Source organism: Cornus florida, unplaced genomic scaffold (assembly GCF_030987335.1).
Source record: "Cornus florida cultivar Cherokee Brave unplaced genomic scaffold, ASM3098733v1 CherokeeBrave_3.0.0_Hap2_Chr06, whole genome shotgun sequence".
NCBI lineage: Eukaryota > Viridiplantae > Streptophyta > Magnoliopsida > Cornales > Cornaceae > Cornus > Cornus florida.
Window position 1 is genome coordinate 89,867,345 of NW_026775576.1, and position 21,422 is coordinate 89,888,766.

General features: G+C 36.2%; 1 protein-coding gene across 7 annotated transcripts; it reads left to right on the forward strand.

Annotated features, from left to right (window-relative positions):
• The first annotated feature begins 1,192 nt into the window (after nt 1–1,192).
• On the forward strand, nt 1,193–21,348 carry LOC132312756 (GDSL esterase/lipase At4g10955-like). Of its 7 annotated transcripts, none has more exons than XM_059811250.1 (4): nt 1,193–1,347; nt 3,437–3,549; nt 4,138–5,109; nt 5,199–5,963. In XM_059811250.1, exons 2-4 carry the CDS (start codon nt 3,488–3,490, stop codon nt 5,275–5,277), a joined length of 1,113 nt encoding a protein of 370 aa, XP_059667233.1. In that variant the 5' UTR covers nt 1,193–1,347; nt 3,437–3,487; the 3' UTR covers nt 5,278–5,963. The 7 variants fall into 7 exon arrangements, with proteins under 7 accessions (XP_059667233.1, XP_059667234.1, XP_059667232.1 ...); XM_059811251.1 differs by having other exon boundaries at nt 1,193–1,342; XM_059811249.1 differs by having other exon boundaries at nt 1,193–1,357; nt 5,199–5,962.
• The last annotated feature ends 74 nt before the right edge of the window (nt 21,349–21,422 follow it).

The following is a 21,422-nucleotide window of genomic DNA, read 5'->3' on the forward strand; positions in this document are numbered from 1 at the left end:
AAAATTCCATACTAGTCCATTTAGTTTACTAAAACAGAATTAGTAACTAACGCTTCTACAACTCCCGATGGCAAATAAATACCAATTTCTTCCAAAACAAGCATAGTTAATTTTAAGTAATTGACTATACTTATAACTTTGTTTAAATATGATTAAATAGTATCAAATCATAAATAGATTAACCTTCAGGTTTCAGTAAAGGGGTTTTATTACAATTTACCCTATAATATAACTTAATATATAGACAAAAAGGCCGCCATATATACAGTATACACGTACACATATATTATAAAGCACACATATATTATAGAGACACACAAGGTGGTGCTTGGAAAGGTATTTGTTGTCACTTTGCTTGACCCTGGTCCACACGTTAAATTTACTGATTTTGCATGTTACAATCTTTTATTAGATGCTTATTAGTTTGGTCTGGATAAATGAAATAGAGTGGGAATGAAATGAATTAGAAAATAAAATAGAGTGGGAATGAAATGAATCAGAAAATGAAATAAAAATGAAAGTCCATTCTCATTTTTCATATTTAGTTGCACAAAAAAAAAATCATATTTTTGTAAAATATATATATATATATATATATATATATATATATAGCCCACGTTTCATCAAATATTTTTTTTTATTCATTTATTTATTATTATTATTTTAAAAATGAGAATATAATGGTCATTCCTTTAATTAGAAAGTAAAATGAATTAGTTGGGAATCGCCATTCTTAAAGAAGGGGTAAGAATCATCATTCAAATTTTAAAATTAGTTACCAAACTAACAAATGGAAACAAAAGCATTCCATTCACACTTCATTTGATTCCATTCACTCACACCAAACATGGCCTAATGACCCAACTCGCAACACTCTAGTTGTAGTCAGACCACCCTGCCTGCTTGGGAAGGTTTACTCAAAACTTTTCGAGCCGAATGCTCAAAAAATGAGTTTAGCACTGATATCATCTTAATAGGTTGAATGCTTTGCAATAAGTGAGATGAACATTTGATCCATATATACCAAATCAGAGAATGAATCTAACTTAGAATAAGTCCACTGTATAACACTTGTTGGTAAGTTTTATTTCTCCTTCACTTGGTAGTATTAAACGTGTGTAACAACTTACTCGTTGAAACTTAGAATGTCAGACGCGTTTAAATACCGTGACAGAATTTACACAGCCCTGGCGTGACACATAATTTAAATGTTGACATTGACTTTTAGAAATTCTCACGAAACTACACTGTTGAAAATATGTGTGTGTCTCATATTGCAGAGATAAGCTCAAATGGGTGGAGGAGGTTTGAGACTCTTGATTTAGTGTGAAGAGTTTCGAATGTAAGGTCTGATCAGGTACTTAATTTATTGCGATATTTATATTTAAATTTTGCATAAACTTGAATTGGGTTTGTACGGTTTGGTATCGACTATTCCATATATGGAACACTTAGATTCCGATTTTCGTTTTTTATTTCAATTAACTGTTGCCTAGTTGCTTCTACTGATGATAACTGCATGCGGTCTGTGTTATTATAGTCTAAAGATATATGCCTTATGATTCAACTTCATATATGGATTTGTTGCTTTTCGATCTTTCTTAGGATAAGTGGTTTCTTGTGTTTTTGGCTTAAATTAAGGGAAGTTGATGTGTAAATCAAGTCACTAAAATTGTGTCCCATGACCTAAGTGAAGGGACAGAAACAGGACTCTTCAAGGGTTTGTGACAAGTAAACCCTAACCGGCATGTCCAAGTGACAAGCATTAAGGAAATGGCGGAAGCTAATTTGAGGAAAATTGTAGGCAAGAGACGAACAATTTAAGGCAAATCTAGCAATGTAATTTCATAGCTAGTTAGTGTGTCCGAGTAACCAAAATCAATTCTGTTTGTCCACCCTATTTTGATTTGGTTCTTCCCCTTTTGATATCAAAGCAAATCATCGTTTTCGGTTTCCTTGTGATGGACCTGGAACTTGAAGAGGGGGGCCATGTCAAGTATCGGCTTGGGATCGTGTCTTCTTAGGACTAGTCTAGATGTAAAATGCAATTTTGGTAGTAATGTTTCATTTGAGATGGAAAATGAAGTGCATTTTGGGGCAAAATAAGTGATCAAGGGATAGTAACTCATATTACAGGAGGAAACTTTGCACATACTTCCATTATTAATAATGAGTGGCTCCGTCGTTTCTACCTATAAATCCAGGGCTTTCTCCAAGTGCAAATGGTTAAGAAATATAGAGAAAAACAATACAATTGTTGTCCGTACTCTCTTTCTCTAGTTATTGCCACAGTAGCCTGCCTTACCTTTCTCCCATCCGTGACCTACCAAGGTCCTGTTCATCATATTTCAAAGAGTTGACTCCTATTGTTTCCTATTACATCTACAACCTCCTATAAACTTGCTTTCTTCATTGTCTGATAGTTTCAGATACATTGTTGTTGTATTGCTTATATAGTCATTTCTGGATGCCTTCAAGATCTAAAAGGGAACTAAAAAATGTCCATTGTAAGACAAACACAAAGATAGAGTGATATGTTCAGATTGAAGCAACACCATATATCCTTTCGTGGTGCAGAAGAAACAAATTTGCACTCTAAATATAATTTATTTATTGTGTCAGTGTTCAAACCAAGCCTAAATAACACTCATCAAACCTTCTCGGTATATTGCAGTCCAAATCCTTCTAGGCGAAAATTTGAGACTGTAACTATAATTAAAAGACATATGTACTTGTAAAATGACTTGATGTCCTATGATTTAATAGAACGGGCAATAGTGCAGAAGGGATGAAGAAGATTCATATAGCTTGGACATTTTGTTGGACAGGTTGATTATTTAATTTGAGGATGTAATACGCTAATATCTTATGACATCAATTAGAGGTCTTGATTTATTGATCCCTTGCCTATGCTTCTTTGATGTTGAATAGGTTTAGGTACCTTAAATTTTTTGAAATTCTATGTACACAATAGATATTCCCATATGATTTGACAGTGAAAAACTTGTGGATGATTACTTAACCAATTGACAAAATTTGTGCTGGTTGTACTTTCATCATTGTCTAGTTTGACATGGCAGTGCTTGGTTCCAAAGCCTTCGTTGGGTTGTACGATGGTTGAGTGAAAAAATGAAAAGATATAAATGCTTAGATTAGTCAGTACTTAACCCTCAAGCTGATCCCTTGTACTGAGTGTTATCTTATCATATAATTCTATACCATTGTACGTTGCCACCCTTGCATTCGACTTTCAAGTAGATCTCCCAGAGATGAAAAGGAGAGAACACATTGAAAAGAATCCCACTTTTTTTATGCACCAACTTTTTGGATCATAATTATCACGAACGTGTGACATCATTATCTTAGAGGGCTTTTCAGTTGTCTTTCTGGAGAATACACCATTTGCTTACTGGCATTTAATTCTACCTCGTGACAGAGTTCTCTTTGAGGACATCAGGTGGAAGGCCAAAAAGGAATATATTCACTCATGGCGACTCCAAGGGATATTTTCAACCTTTCAGGACCACTACATCTGACTACTGTTAATTGGTAAGACAATTTTACAGCTATTGTTTGTTTGCTCAATCTAGAATATTTTGGCTTTCAAAGTATGATTGGACAAATATAAGTCCTATTGTGTGAAGTAATCCTATTGAGTTGGATTGGAACTGTGGGTGTGGTTGATGGTCTAGTGTTGTTTTCTGTACACCATTGGGTTTGAATTATTTACAAAAATGGAAAAAGAGCTTAGCAGTGGTGATTTCTATCTCAACCACTTACCAATAGGGATTTTTGGCCCAACTCCCCGAACGGGTGTGCTCGTGTTCGAGTCCCCCGTCCTTGTAATTTGCCAGGAAAAAAAAAAGGCATTTTTTTGGTGCGGGAGCTTCGTTTTTTTTTTTTTAGGATAGTGAAATCGTAATGATTCTGTTGATGTACCTAGTCCGGGTGAATCACATATGGTATTCTTGTTTGTGTTAGAGCTATCTGTTGACGTAGCTAGTCTGGGTGAATCACATATGGTGGTCTTGTTTGTGTTAGAGCTAATCTTTTTTAGTGGTTTTATCTTTAAGGTTCTTGAAATACTCTATGTTCAAGTGATTTGAGAGGGCATTTTGCTGTCATATTCTTTTGCAGGGAAGACACAAATCACCGGCGAGCTGTTGCTGCTAGCTTAGTTAAGGGAGTGTACAGTCTGGAACATGATCGCCAGCAGAAACGCCAAGGGCCTCAGGCTCTTGCTCCTCCCTGGTGGGACTTTTTTAATTTCCAATTAGTCCATGTGCTAGTAGATAATGCTGATCTCTCCATCTTTGGCGCAATTTATGAGTTCAAATTCCCAGCTTCCTACAGTTATGGTATGGCCCCAAACCCCCCACGATATGTTATTGCCTTTCGAGGCACAATCAACAGACCAGACACTAGGTGTCAAGATCTCAAGTTGGATCTCCAGTTCATTTGCAACAGACTTCAAAATAGCTCCCGCTTTCAACTTGCAATGCAAGAAGTTGAAAACATGGCTGCTGTAGCTGGAGCTGCAAACATCTGGTTAGCTGGACATTCACTGGGGTCGGCCATCGCACTGCTTGCTGGAAAGAACATGGTTAAGATGGGGTGTCCTACTGAAACTTACCTTTTCAATTCACCATTTATTTCTGCTCCAGTAGAACAGTTCGAGGATCGAAAATTAAAGCATGGGATACGCTTTGCAAGAAGTGTCATCAAGGCAGGAGTTGCTGTAGCTCTAAAAGATCGCCAACAAAGGCGTCGAGAAAATGACACTTTTGTTGCATTATCTGCATGGGTCCCCTACATGTTTGTGAATCCTTCTGATCCTATCTGCTCAGAGTATATTGGGTATTTTCAACACAGGGAGATGATGGTAGAGCTTGGTGCCGGAGGAATTGAAAAGCTTGCAACACAGAATTCAATAAGGAATTCAATAGGGAGTCTATTCTCAAGTGGGAAGGAATCAGAACCATTGCATCTTCTTCCATCAGCACATTTGACTATAAATCTAAGCCCTTCTGAGGATTTTAAACGAGCCCATGGACTCCGCCAATGGTGGAGCCCAAATCTCTATTCGCAGTCCAAGCTACACCAATTCAGGTAGCTCTTTGATTCCTTTGGCCATTTTTTCTTATTGCTGAAGGTTTTATAACGCACACTGCATAACCTAGTGCATATTTCCATGACAGCCGTAACTTTTTTGGTCCTCAACTGCATAATAGGAATGGATTGATGCCAGAGAATGTTAATGCCATAGTAAAATTGTGAATCTATTGTTGAAGACTGTTTAATTTTCGGCATTAGACCATCCATGATATGATAGTTAACTATATAACGTTGACTCGGCCAAGGACCCTCTATGTTCTGCCTTGTGAACCTTGTGATACCCCGATCAAGTCCGCGCACAAATTCAAGGGATATCAAAACAATTAAAGTATTTAAACAAGCACAGATTACAAAATGAAATAAAGAATAAAATAAAACGCTGAAGAAATCTAATTAATAATAAATCCATTAATAACTTCCAAATTGTTACAAATTGGGAATCCCGTAACTCAAGGATCCCTTAACCAAAAGTTACTATTTAGAATTTCAACCAAATAAATACTAATATCAACTGAAACAAAACTAATATCCTACTTTTAAATAAATAGAAGGAATGGATAAGTCCTCCAGCTACGGATCCTCAACCTTGAGACTTGACCTTCTAACAACTTGAAAAAAAATAAATCGCGGGTTAAACCCTACGAGCAAGTTCTCTCTACCAAGCCTCTGAAAACCAATAAACAGATCATCTTTACCAAAATCATCCCTAATTAAGCTTTAACTTTAATATACGATGCTACAAATATATATAAATACTTATATATATAGTACAAGAATCCTATCTGTTAATAGGGCATTAAATTGTCAAAACCACTCACCAATAATTAATTATCAGTCATAGCTAGATCAAGCCCCCCCCCCCCCCCCCTTATAATTTTCTCATAAAGTAAACCCCACTCACCTTAACTCCATCCTAAACAGTAATTTAGTCATTTAAACAATAACTTACAATTTAAGGAAAAATCCAATAAATCCAAAACCCAATAATACTTTTGATCATTTAAATTACATATCCAAAATTTAAGCTTTGACAAATCATCCATGTCTCCACCACTATTATTTTATTAACATATATAAAATAATACCCTAACTTGTATATACTAGATTATTTTAGTCATAATCCAACCTATATACATCATAACCTTAGATGGCATTTAATCATCTAAACATATAGCAATTTAAATATGTACCGGCAAATCAACCATGCCATTTATAAATATATCTATTTATACACTAGCAATTCAACCATGCTTTCTTAAGTATATTTACTTACACCATTAATTAGCAACTCAACCATGCTTCCCATATATGAAATTTATTCACATCTAATAAGGCAGTATATTGAAGCCTTTGGTAACTCATCCATGCCAACCATTCAACCATGTACCAACCTTAAACTTAACAAGAAGTTAATCCATACGTAGACATCTCATGCATCTTACACGCATAACATTAATTTAATAATTAGTCAATCCAGATATTCTTAAATATTATATATATATCAAATTACATATATATATATAATTATATATTAATTAATCCATACGTTACATATATATAACAAATATTTATATATACCCACTTCCTTCCAACCAAATCATCAATTAATTATAATCACACCTAATAGATGCAATTAAATATCATAGTAGCATCCTACAACCCTCAAACATCTAAAATATATCATCTAATGATTAATTTCAAAATTAACCAGCTTGAAATCAATCCTGGAACATCACCGGACCCCACTAGAACCTTCCGGAACATCACACGCATCCCCACGCGCCCTCACGCGCCGCCCCAAGCACCTTCCCTTGCTGCACGCGCCCCCACGCGCAAGAACACACTGGTAGGCGAGTCCACGCACCCTCTACACTCTCGGCGCGTGTTGGCAGCCCCTCATTGGCTGTCCTCCGTGTTTTGGTGAGCCGCGATGTACCGGATCAGCTCCCATTCATCAACCACATCTAAGCCATTAATTGCCGCATGTGCATCAACTTATAATGTGCCGCAATGCACTGAATCCCTCGTGTTTTAAATTTTAAACTTCAATGGCTCAGATCCACACACACACTAAGTTATGGTATACGAGCCACACTGAATCAAAACCCATATTTGATATGCCAATTCATGTTAACCTCCAGTACGTATATTTGAACAATATATATATATATATATATATATATATATATATATATATATATATATTGATACACAGAAAATATATAAACAGATTCTAAAAACATAAAATACTTCCAGAAAATTACCATAAAATCTCTGAAAATTCTAAAAAAAAATTCCAAAAGCTTAGTTTAATTGTTTTGGGCCTAGTTGAAACATATAATTAAATTAAGATCTATTTAATTTAATTAATCATGCTACACAAGGTTAAAGCAACCTATAAAAATTTCAAAAATATGATTTAATCAACCTAACCTCACGTATAAGAGTTAAATTATTAGAACAAGACATACCCTTATTCACATGTTTAAATTCTATAATTTTATTTTTTTTAAAATAAAATAAACATATAATTTTGATACTCAAGGTGATAAGTTTATGAATTCTAAGAGGAGAAATAGAGAAGAACTTGCCTGTCTCTTCTAAATCCGGCCTCCTCTTTCTCTGATCCAGCTTCCTCTTTGTTAACCCTTTTTTTTTTCCTTCTCTCTTTGACTCCCTTATTTTTCTAACGTGAGAAAAACTCCTAACCCTAAAGTCTAATGTGTCTATTTATACACATCAAAACCAAATCCTTTTCCCATTATGATTAACATATAAAATAAATAATATTTATCTTTTAAATAATATATATACATACATATATTTTAATATAAATATATATATTACCTTCCATATATAACCATTAGTTAAATAAATTATATATACCTATATATATCAATATATATTTATATTGACATATATACCCCTCCACATGATTTAATAATGAATTAAATTTATGCACATGTCATTATATAGGTATAATTATACAAAGATAATTATTAAATATCCTCACACCCATGGGCCTTTACTAATTAACCCAACCAGGTTTCCTCCAAGCCCAATACCACATCCGTTGGTCCAACATCCTTTAATCCCAATCCAAATAATTTAAATACCTAAAATAATGAAATTAAATTAATAGCTACCAATAATTTACAATAAAGTTACACCAACATAAAATCACACAATACCAATAAAACAATAATCAAGCATACACCCAAACAATCAACACACATCATCACGAAATATAATTTGATTTGAATAAGACAATTAATCTACACACGTAATAAAACAAATCATTTTATAAAACAAATCATTTTTAATAAAATAAAAGCAATTACTCATAATTAAATCAAACAAATCATTTACAAAATAAAATAAAATAAAAGTAATTTTAATTAATAAATCCTTTAATAAATCCTTTTAAAATATCATAAAATAAAAAATAATAATTTTAATTAATAAATCCTTTAATAAATCCTTTTAAAATATCGGGGGTATTACAAACCTCCATTCGCTGATTTGCACCATTCAATAAGTGCAAATCTCTGAATTAAACCCGACCTTTATTCACTTTTAAGTGCAACCATACATGCATAAGCATGCAATTACAAGATTCAAAGAACACATAAAGCAGCAGAATTTGGGTTGGAATATATATGCGCAAGGGTGGTGGTAGTAGTGAGAGAAGGGGAAGAAAATGTGTAGTTTTTCCTGATAGAAGGTGGCTTTGCTCACAACTAATGAAGGTATAAATGTAGATGCAACCATTAAAAAACAATGTTTACTTTTGTTCATCTGTTCCTTTATTTCTGGCTTATAGGTAAATTTTTTTGTTTTTTTCCTCAAGAAATTTTAAGCAAATTTATTGATGTAAAATGAAATTACATTACAATTTACAGGTGAGATGTTGGTGTTGTTGGCTATGTGTAATTGTTATCCGTATCTAGTTTGGAATTTCATCACCTCTGGCAAAAGGGGGTGATGAGTGTTGATGATCACGCCACGCTAGCTGCCCAAGTGACGCTACCTTTGAAAATAGACACACCTGGCCAATACTTATTTGGCATGCCTTTACCCCTGAAGGGACTAAGCACTGAGCGCTCGTTCGGCAATCATCAGCGCCAAGCGCTCGTCCAAAGCACCGAGCGCTCGTCCGGCAATCATCAGAGCCGAACACTCGTCCAAAGCACCGAGCGCTGGTCCAGCAATCAGCAGCGCCGAGCGCTCGTCCAAAGCACCGAGCGTTCGTCCGGCAATCACCAGCACCGAACGCTCGTCCAAAGCACCAAGCGCTCGACCAAAGCACCGAGCGCTCGACCAAAGCACCGAGCGCTCGTCCAAAGCACCGAGCGCTCGTCCGGCGATCATCAGCGCCGAGCGCTTGTCCAAAGCATCGAGCGCTCGTCCGGCGATAATCAGCATCGAGCGCTCGTCCGGCAATCATCAGCGCCGAGCGCTCGTCCAAAGCATCGAGCGTTTAGACCCAGCTGGCATTTTGAACCTTCAACATTTTTTATAATCGCACCACGCTAGCCGGCCAAATGGCGCCACCTCTAAAAATAGGCACACCTGGCCAATACTTATTTGGCATGCTTCTACCCCTGAAGGAACTAGGTATCCTTGAGTTACTTGTCCCATGACTGGACTTGTTGAACGAGGAGGGGGTTGCTACCCTTCCTCTCCTGAGGATGCGCCCCGCTCCAGTCGGATGGACCCATCATTCCTGCTCTTCCGAGGTCGATTCCTGTTAGAGTGACCTCGAGCTTTCTGCTTTGTGAGCTCCCCTTTTTTTTGGATAGAGGGACCTCGAAGTATAGAATCGGTGATAAGTGCTCAAATGTTGCATATTTTAACACCTAAGTTAGGGTAGTGTAGTCCTTCCATCTATCTTTAATTAACCATTTGAGTCCTAATTTATGTTTATATGTATTTCAGGGCAATAAAGTTCAAACGGGTTTAAATTGGTCCATTACCGTAATTTTTGGAGTCAAGCAAAGACAGTCGGAAAAAGCTTAGAAAATGGCAAAAAGAGGCCGCAACCTATTGTTCGTATAGTGTGCTTATCCTTCAAAAGCGGTCAATTCTACCTTTTTTCGGGCCTTTGATGATGTTCCCAACGATCAAGAAGCAAACCGATTAACCCGAGGCCAAAATGGAGTTAAATGGGGCTTAAAAGAGATTTCTAGCACTGGGGGTCGTACCCACTATTGGCAGAAAGGTGCAAAAAATACTCATGATCATCTCCTCCATGAGCTAGTTCTTCACTTAGGGCTTAGATGAGCCCTAAGTTCATGTAACCTAAACCTTTGTATTTCTTTTCTTGGGGAATTAATATGTTGTAATTAAATGTATAGCCTTGTGATTTCTTTATATATACATGCTTGATTTGACAAATTAAGGCTTGTATTGATAAATTCTTCCATTGAAATCTCTAGTTGATTGTATATCTATGTATGATTAATTAGGGATTTTATTCTTCATTAAATGATTGAAAATTAATTCTTCCATTGATTCTATATGAAAATTACATGTCTATGTGTGATTGATTTAGAATTATACTTTACACTAGATACTTCTTGTAGTTGTGTTTAATGATGGCCATGGCATAGTACTTATGTGATACAATTATCAATTAATTTGATGGATAAAGGCTTAATCTTAATGAGTTGTTTTACAAATTAGCTTACTTGTTATTAGTTAATTGTAGTTAAGTAGGCAATTTGTGCTTGATTATATTAATTCATGCTTCTAATTACAATTAGTATTATTCTCTTGATTGATGTGTGCTCTTATTGGATACATTTGTGAATGTGTATGGTGGGTTATGATGTAGTCTTGAATAGGTTATACACTTTTGTTTAATTGTCATTAAGTAGACAACTCATTCTTGATGTTGATAATCTATGCTTATAATTGTGATTTATGATGATAATATGGCTACATCTATAATTACACTAATGATTTCCCCATTAATTGAAAGCAAATGGTTAATTACATAAGCTTAGTGGTGAATCCTAACCCTAAGACTCTCTTCCTATCTCTTTAATTCTTAGTTTAATTTACTTGCATTGTCATTTCCATTTCTATGCTTTCAATTGAACTCTAGTTTAATCACTTCACCAAAAATCTTTCTTTTTTTTTTTTCTCTCTCTTGTGTAATCTCATTAGCACTAAAATCAAGTTTAATCCCAACACGTGTTCAATCCCTTAGGAACGATCCCTTCTCACTTCATACTTAACGGTATAAGTATTAAGCGGCTTTTATATAAATTTAAAGTATGATGCCCGTTTGATACCATTTCCAAAACCAAAGTGTTGTGCATTATTTTGTGCACACGCTCGGGTCACATCAATCGGGATGTGGCCTCGCGAGGTCGAGAAAGCAGAACCTCGGAATGGGCTTATTCCTATGCTGGGTTCGGGAATTTGAGGGCATGTGGACAGGTGGCTGAGATCCGATGTACCGCCTCAGTCCAAGGCCGATGCAAGGGGGAAAGGACATTCGGTATCAGAGCTCGAGCTATGAGTGATAAAAAGTGCATTAATTACGAAAGACATTTGACAAGATCTATATTAATTAAGGAACGCCGTTACCTCTTTGGACCTGGGGACAAAACGCCGCGTTCCATCCGTCAATGTCCCATCTGTCGGGAGGGGAGACCCTCAAACCCTTGGGCAAGAGCGAGCTCAGACAAAGGACTGAGAGACATTGATCGAGGGAATGAGCACTATAAATAGGCGCATTAATCAACAAACAACACAACCACCTTAACCACCAGACATTGCCGAGCTCGAGTTCATTGGGTACCGAGGTCAGCCTTCCATTTCTTAATCTTTACTGTGCAAAGAGTCCCTTGCATCGCTTGGATCTCCACTTGGATACTGATCTCAGATTTCTTGGCTTACGTGGAACGATCTCCTCATCCTACTCACGAACCACCTTCAACAATGAGCAATTGTCTTAACAGTGTCTTTGATTTTATTTTACTTTGTGAACATACATTGGTGATGTAAATTTCATCTATCGATGACTAAGACCATATAGGGAGCTTCTTTGAGGGTGCTTTCGGTTGCATAAAATAGCCTTGTAATTGGAATTGGAATTTGTTATTGGTAGAATTTGAAAAAAAAAAATTAGTTCAATTTTCTTAGTAATTTTTCTTAAATTTTACCAATTTTTATTTCAATACTCCAATTCCATATAGCCGAACACACCCTAACAAGAAAAGTAAGGCCTGCTTGGTTCAGTTCTTTAAAAATATTTCTCAAGAATTTAAGAAACATTAAATTGTTTTCAACTATAAAAAAGATAGTTTCATTATAAACACACTTTTTTAACGGATTTTTTTCAAAATAGTTTTCATAAATTATCAACCATAGTTTTCTGATTTATAGTTTTTAAAAAATAGAAAATTGTTCTTATAAGATTGAACAAAGGAAACCCATAGTTTTACTGTTAAAAATCACTTTCTAATTCTTATTCTTTTTCTTATTTATTTATTTATTTATTTTTATCCTTTATGCCCTACATATGTATTTTTTGTTTTGGTAAATGATAATATATTAAGAAAAAAAAAATCATGTACACAATGGAGTGAGGCTACCCCACTATCACAACATGTACAAAATATGTAGTGCAAGACGAAACCAGGGGAAGTAACATGGTAAATCAAACCTTAGCTCAGGCAAAGAAGATGCAAAATGAGGCCCCTGCTAGATCTCTAACTAATGCCAGATGTGAACTGGCCTATGCCAGAGAAAAAATTGTTGAGTTAGAGAAAGCTCTAAGCCACAGGGCTGAAGTTTATAGAAGAAGCAACCACTAACAGTGGATGAAGACCTTGCTAAACCTTTAACCACTTCTAAGCACCCATTTGAGGAAGGGAGTACGCTTCCAAGCTTTCCTGCATCAGGTAGAGGGAGAGGGTCCAGTGGTAAGGGCAGAGATGGAGGAAGCAAGTCCACCATTGTCTCTCAGCACCAGCATCAAAGGAGTATCCACGCGTCACCCTTAGAGGTAGGGAATGCAACAGGTCTTCAGTCAAACCATGTGTCTGATACTTCTGTCCAAGCTATTCCTACACACAAAGATTTTCTTTTATTACACCAAAATGGAAATACTTGGCTTCCACAAATTCTGGGCAATGCTCAGCAACCCTCTCTTGGTTCTAATGGTCCTCGAGACACACACACCAGCTGGTCAAAAGTTGCTGCCACTGGTCATGACACAGGTACTGACAGGTGCAGGATGAACCTTGAATTTTTCCCTCCTAATGCAAGGTTTGGATCCTCTATTGTCATTGATCTTCCTGCAAATCTAGCTGAGGAAGGGGAGCAAGAATGGAAGGCCAGTATTTTAGGTCATTTTCTACAGAAGAAGCTCCTATACACTCTAGTTAAAAAACAAGCTCAGAAACTATGGGGTTCAATGGGTTTTGGGGAATTACTTTGGGATGAGAATGGCTTCTTCATTTTCAAGTTCTCCAATGAGGATGACTGTTACAATGTCATTGTGAATGGGCCATGGATGATAATGGGAAGACCAATTATTCTCAAAAAATGGGAAAAAGGTATGTAATTTAAAAAGGAGGCATGTAGTATCATACATTTATGGGTCAAATTTTTTAATATCCCTTGTAAGTATTAGACTGCAAGGGACTTAAGTCATATCACTAGTGCAGTGGGGAAACCATTATTTGCAGATGAACAAACTGAATCTTTAACTAGAATAAGTTATGCAATAGTATGTATTGAAGTGGATGCTGCTAAACCTTTTGTGGATAACTTTGAAATCAGGCTGGAAAGTGGCAAACTCATCACCATTGATGCAGAATACCAGTGGATGCCTCAGGTTTATGAGGCATATAAATGTTTTGGACACACAACTTCTAAGTGTAAACCACTTATTGGCACCACAGGTCCTAACCCTCCTGAGGGCACCCCTGTTACTTCTAACTCTGAATAGAGGGTTATCGAAAAGAACAACAAGGTTGTTCCAACCACGTTTACTAAACACCATGCTCCCAACACTCCCAACACTGCCACTAAAACTTTCTCAGAGCAGACACTTCCCCTCCCTAATGTTAGGCTTGAACCCCTCTTGTTAACAAATAACCAATTTGCCATATTATACTCTGAAGTTGAACCTTCCACAACAGGCTGCTCTACTCCCATTGACACTGAAAATGCTTCTGGTAGCCACAACCATGATCAACACTCTGAAATTGAGCCTTCCATAATAGGCTGCCCTATTCCTATTGTTCATACAAATGTTACAGGTAGCCACAACCAAGGTCAAGAGGGTTACAAGCAGGATGATGATGTTAGTTCCAGCACTAGGAAAGTTGAAGCTTCTCATACCTCCTCTGATACTCCCATGTCCTCTGCAAGTCATGGTAGTAAAACAGCTAATAGTGATAGAAAATGTATTGAGGATGATACAGGGAAGAAGAAGAAGAAAAAGGGTGATATTACCCAAGAGATGCCTATTCTAGGCTTTCCAGGTCTTGTGGTCCAATCCACTCAATGATCAATGCAGTAGCTTGGAATATCAGGGGTCTTAATTCTTCTACAAAACAAAGAGAAATAAGGAAGCTTATTTACAAATATAAGCTCCACTTAGTAGCCATTGTGGAGCACAAAGTACAAGAAGTCAATGTCAGATCAGTGCTGAGGAACATTGCCCCTTCATGGCAGTTATTGCATAACTACAATCATTCCACTCTTGGGAGGATATGGATTTTTTTTACCAGAGGTTTATTAAAGTCCAGAAGCTTAGTGATAGTACTCAAGCTATCCACTGTTCTATCACCATAGACAGTGACCATACTAACTTTAATCTCTCTGTCATTTATGCCTTTAATAATGCAGATTACAGAAAGAGTTTATGGAATGACATTTGTCAATTTGTTGCAGCCACTTCATAGACCCCATGGATGCTTTTAGGTGATTTTAATGTCATTAGGCATCCTGCAGAGTGCTTTAGTGGTTCTCAAAGATGGACTACTGCTATTGATGAGTTTAACACTTGCATTGATCTGAGGTTTTGTGGAACACTCTTTACATGGACAAACAAAAGCGCAGGTTTTGCTAATATCTCAAAAAAGCTTGATAGAGTCCTATCAAATGATAAATGGCTTACAACCTTTCCCCTTTCTGAATGTGAGTTCTTACCCCAAGGGATTTCTGATCACTTCCCAATGGTGGGTAAGTTTGGCAACCCTAATCCTAGAAGAAATATCCCTTTCAGATTTTTCAATTTCCTTGGAGATCACAAGGACTTCCTAACCACTACCAATGCTGTGTGGGGAGCTAATGTGAATGATCACACTATGTTCCAAGTGACTAGGAAACTCAAGCTTTTAAAACCACAGCTCAAACTCTTAAACACTAAAGAGTTTAGTGAGATCTCTTCTAAAGTTATTGAAGCTAAGGAGGCCCTTCACCATTATCAAAAGTCTCTTGACTCTTGCCCCTCTGATGATCATCTGAGAACTAGAAAAAAAGGAGCTTCTTCAAGCTTAGAATGATGTAGCAGCTGCTGAGGAATCATTCTTTAGACAAAAATCTAAAACTAATTGGTTAAAGGAAGGGGATGGAAACACTACTTTCTTCATGAAAACTTTCAACAACAGATGCAATATGAAGAAGATTATTAGCCTCCATTTGAATAATGGAACCACCACTAGTGAACCTCAAGTGATCAAGGAGGAAGCCCACAACTACTTCAAGTCTATTTTTAGTGGAGAAACTAGCAATTACTCAGGTATGGATGCTCTGAAATCTGTGTACCACAAGACCATTCCTGATACTTGCATTACTCAACTTAATGACATTCCTTCTAATGAAGAGATTATGAAATGTTTTTTCTCCCTCAAGAACAATAAGTCTCCAGGGCCTGATGGGTATAATGCTTATTTTTATAAGAAGGCTTGGTCTGTTATTGGAGAGGACATCACTAAGGCTGTGAAGGAATTCTTCTCAACTGGCCTTTTACTCAAAGAGATAAATGCTACTTACCTTGCTCTCATTCCTAAAGTGCAGAATCCCAATTGCATGAGGGACTTTAAACCCATTGCCTGCTGCAATACCATTTATAAAGTCATCTCTAAGATTTTGGCAAACAAACTCAAACCAGTCCTTCCTTGTTTTATAGACAAGTGCCAAACTGCTTTCATTAAGGATAGAAGACTTGGGGACAGTGTTTTCTTGGCTCAGGAATTGATGAAAGGGTACCATTTTAGTTCTAATAGTCCTAGATGTACTCTGAAAGTTGATTTACAGAAGGTTTATGACACTATGAATTGGTCTTTCTTGCTGGATACACTTCATATCCTTAACTTTCCACCAAATTTTGTTAATTGGGTTAAGGCTTGTATTACCTCTCTTGGGTTTTCAGTTTCTATTAATGGTGAGCTTCATGGGTTCTTCAAGGGTACTAGAGGTCTGAGGCAAGGTGACCCTCTGTCCCTCTTCCTTTTTGTTATTGTTATGGATGTCCTTTCCTCTATTACACATTAAACTATTTACAATGATCCCTACTTCATTTACCACTAGAAAAGAAAACCAAACTTTCTCATCTTATGTTTGCTGATGATCTCATGTTTTACTGTCATGGTGATATTCAGTCCCTCTCTATCATAACCAAGTCAATTACTACCTTTTCAGAGTTGTCTGGACTTTTTCCTAACCTATCCAAGAGCCTTCTATTTACTGCTAATGTTCCTGAGGATACCCAACAGCTCATGATTAATTTGTGTGGTTTTGAGTTGGGGAATCTTCCTATTAGGTATCTTGGCATGCTTTTAAGTTCTAAAAAACTCAATCCCAATGACTACAGGATTTTGGTTGAAAGGGTCACAACTAGAATTACATGTTGGACTGGTAGATTCCTATCATATGCAGGGAGATTGCAGCTTATAAAGTCCATTCTTCTTAATATGATTGGTTTCTGGTGTAGCCTTACTGTCCTTCCTAAGATGGTGATCAATCAGCTCAATACTGTCCTTAGGAATTTTCTTTGGACAGGGATTGACTTGAAAGCTTCAAGAGCTCAAGTTGTTTGGTGGAATGTATGCAAAACAAAAGATTTTGGGGGAGTAGGCATACCTCAATTAGTTACTTTGAACCGGATCTCCATGCTCAAACATATATGGAACCTGTTTAAAGACAGAGGCCAATCAATTTGGTTTGAGTGGGCTCATGAGAACCTCATCAAAAATCTAAGTTTCTGGATCTTGAAGCCTCCACAGGTGTGCTTTTGGAACTAGAGGATGTTTCTCCACCTTAGAAGTTTGGCTAGACCTTTTTATCAAGCATGTGGTTGGGAATAGGAAGGATGTTTCAATCTGGCATGATTATTGGCTTCCATTAGGTCCCCTTGACACCAGAGTCGACCATAACCTCATTGCTTGTTCCCAATGGGAAGATTAGGTAAAGGTACAATGTTTCATTAGGTATGATCAGTGGAGAATTCCACGACTGTTCAGAGATATCATTCCCTACATTGGAACCACAGAGCAGCTTACTATTTTGACTGCAGGATCACATGACTCTGTCACTTGGACCCTTTCCTCTACTGGAAGCTTTCACTTAGCTTCCACTTATAGAACTCTTATCTCTCCTTCCCCTTCCATCTTATGGCACTCTGCTATCTGGTTTTCAAACCATATCCTGCGGTATTCTTTCATTGCATGGGTTGCTCTCAGTTATAAGCTCAAGACTAGGGACAGCCCAGCTCTGGCAAAGAAAATTGCTCCAAATTACTGCTCTCTGTGCCTTGCTGCTGCCGAGAGTCATCACCATCTCTTCTTCAAGTGTAAATTTGCGTCGGAGGTTTGGATGTTTTTCCAACACCTCTGTGAGATTTATGTTGGGGATTCCAATTTGTATGACATTACCAACTGGATTGTGTCTATGTGGAAAAATGGAACCAAAGCTCCGGATGCTTATGTGTACAAGCTCTGCCTCACTACATCTATCTACTTCATATGAAGATAGAGGAATAGACGAAATGATATGAATCAAGTGGCCTCCATTGCTTCAGTTACTTAGTTGATCTACACCGATGTAAGGAACCGTCTCATGTCCTGCAAGATGCGTGATTCGAAAGCTGCAAGATCTATTGCAGCTACGTGGAGTCTTCCTAGTTCAGTTTTTGGGTGAGGGACGATAATGTTGTTTTGCTCGTTGCTGCTGCAACTGTGTTTATATAGTTGCAGTAGCAACAGTTTTTGTTTTGCTTGGCTGGGCCATCTGTGGCTAGCTGGGTTTGTTGCCTTCGGGCCTTGGGCTTAGGCCCATTCCCGTGTACAATTTTTTCCTTTTTCCTTTTATTGAAGTTGATTTACCCAAAAAAAAAAAAAAGTACGGGATCTGAGGGAACTTTTGAAGAGGCAAATAGCTTTAGCCGATATATACATATACATATATATATATATATATATATATATATATATATATGGTTTGACCTCAGAGTTGGTAATCTCCATTCGAATATTTTCTCCTTACCACATTTGAATTTTTTTTTTTTTATACATATTTTTTTTTATCCAAGGCAACAAACATTTGATTGAATAACCTTCATTTAAATATTTAACCCTCCACGCCAAAAACAAAACGAAACAAAATAAAGGGAAGGAAAAACTTTAATTTAGGCATATTAAATATATGCACCAATGTCTTTTTCTCAAATTCATTTATGTAACATCAGATTCTAATTTCAGGGCCCCCTTAATCTGTCTATCTTGAGAAACCCCGAAAGATTCGTACATGACTCCAATAAGATAACGTTAAAGACTTGAAAAAGATTATGAGAATTGAATAATGGAGTGGTTAGCTTGTCTATGTACTCCATAGTTCATATATATTTCATTGCAAGCTGCATTTAAGCCAATTATTTGTGCTTTGCATATGGTCCACATATAGATGTATGAACCACCACTGCATGTGGTCCAAGTACACACACATATATATATACATATACATACATCTATATGTTCGTAATGTTCACAGGTCAAGCATTGACCTAACATACTGGAGAAATATTGGGTTTCTGATCTTCTAATAGTGCATTGTAAATTATGTTTATAGTGCTTGTGTAGTTAATACTTGGTGCATTATGGAGGATGGTGTGTTCAATCAAATTATGTGATGTCTAATATCTTTGATTTAGGTAATCTCATGCGTACTCATCATGGGGCCATATTGATTAAGTGATACAAACTAGATTGTACCAAACACCTATATGGGATGTATAAAATGATTAAAAAAAAAAAAAAAAAAAAAAGTAGCTAATATAAGATTCAGAAAAGTCATTCAACCGACTAAATTCTTTATCATGAGACAAGCTGTTTATCATTACGATAGGTGTCTAGATTATAAATGAATTCAGTTAAGCTAAGCATGCTTGAATCAGTCATATTGAGTAGAATTTAGGAATAAGTTTGAATATATATCCGTTGATGGGAGATGCGAAGGCTCGAAATCGGACTCCTAAGGACAACAGAGAACAACCCTATCGCTTAACTCAAAGTACACAAGCTTTCATTAACAAGTTGAGCAAGGAGTTGCACAAGCTTAACTCAATTTAATTACCAATGAAGCTAGCCATGCACTCAGTTTAAAAATATATTTCAGCTTGATTTAAGCAGTAATCAAAGCAACATGAACATGAATGGACCCCCAATCAAGCCAAAAAAAAAAAAATTTGTTTATTTTTTCGGGTAAGGTACTCGAGCCAAACTTTCTCTTATCAGCTGAGCTCATTGATTTGTAATGTGCAAATTGAATCAGCTTGTCTGATCAAATAATTAAAGTCATTTCTTAACAAAATAATGATGTTCAAGTCAATTACCTCTCTAATCAAATTGTTTTCATGCATGTCACCTTAATGGAAACGAGGATAAAACTTAACACCAGGAATTATATATATATATATATATATATATATTCTCTGCAATATATTGATATGGTGAAAGACACTAGTGATGGATAGCATTGCTCCTTTTCACACAATCTGTGCTACCTTAATTACTACTAGTATTATTGTTATTGTAATAATATGGTCATGATTAGTAATCTGTTGATGATAGTGATATAACAGTGCCTTATGCCCAACTGGTATTGCCATGACTAACAGTATAACTTTTTGATGATTATGGTTTGATGGTGATTGTCATGCATGATTCTTCTTTAATTATAACGACACAAATAAAAAGGTTATTTCAGGACACGAGTATGAATAAAAAGGTTAGTTCTGTACTTATTATACCTCTTGAATATATAAAGACTGAATCTTTAAAATAAAATTAGAGTTTTGAGTAAGAGATTCTCATTGTCACGGGATCAATAGAGTATTATACATACGTAATCTATAATCTTACCCTTTTTATGTTATTTCTAGTTTTAAACCCGTGCCTTTGTAATTCCTCTTCCTTTCTCTCATAATTAATACATTTTTTCTCCCATTTAATATGTACAAGGCTATAAGCTACTGTCAGTTATGGTCTAGATTTTAGAGCCAAAAGGCAAAAGAAATAAAGAAAGCTTACTTTTGAGGCTTTCTATATATGTCACACGCAAGAAGAGAGTGGAGGAAAATAACTTTTGCGTTGTAGTGAATGGTTTGGTTTTCTAATATCCAAACTGGTTTATCTTTCATATGCTTTTACTTGCTTTAAAAACACACTTTTGTGTAACTTATGTTGAAATATCGTATCTTTTATGAGATTACGATGAAGCAAGATGCTTAAAGAATACCCTCTTAACAAAAAAGAATACCCTTTTAACAAAAAAAAAATGCTTAAAGAAATTAAATTATTTCACATCACAAACAAGAAATCTCCAAAGACCCAGAAAGAGCCGAAAAGAAGGAGAGAAGAATCTTAACTAATGTTTAAGCGCATGGGAATGAGAAATTATTTTTTAAAAGTTCACTTATTCAACCATTTAGATTACTTATACAATTCAGATAGTTTATAGTTTATGTAATAATTTTACATCATTTATGTAATTATTATTTTTTTCATTATGTATGTCCACTACGATAAAGTATGTTATCCTAACGATCTACATTCACAACAGGAACGAGATCTACATTCACAACAGGAACGAGGATCAATCAAGTTTGAGAACACATTGCACAAAATAATATTAAAACTTAATTGGGTCAGTATTTGTTCATTCTGTTCCTTCTATCACTATTGTTTAGCGGGACAACAAATAAATTAAATTGTTCAAGAACTTCGTGATCGACTTGTTTTTAGAACTCGTCAAAATAATGATGAGTTAAGTCCAGACTTGAC

What these genes read in the sequence shown, in the direction of transcription:
- LOC132312756 (XM_059811250.1), top strand. Translation starts at nt 3,488, where the DNA reads ATGGCGACTCCAAGGGATATTTTCAACCTTTCAGGACCACTACATCTG. An exon ending in CATCTGACTACTGTTAATTG is followed by an intron (nt 3,550 to 4,137) that starts GTAAGACAATTT and finishes ATTCTTTTGCAG; the next exon opens with GGAAGACACAAATCACCGGC. An exon ending in TCCAAGCTACACCAATTCAG is followed by an intron (nt 5,110 to 5,198) that starts GTAGCTCTTTGA and finishes TTTCCATGACAG; the next exon opens with CCGTAACTTTTTTGGTCCTC.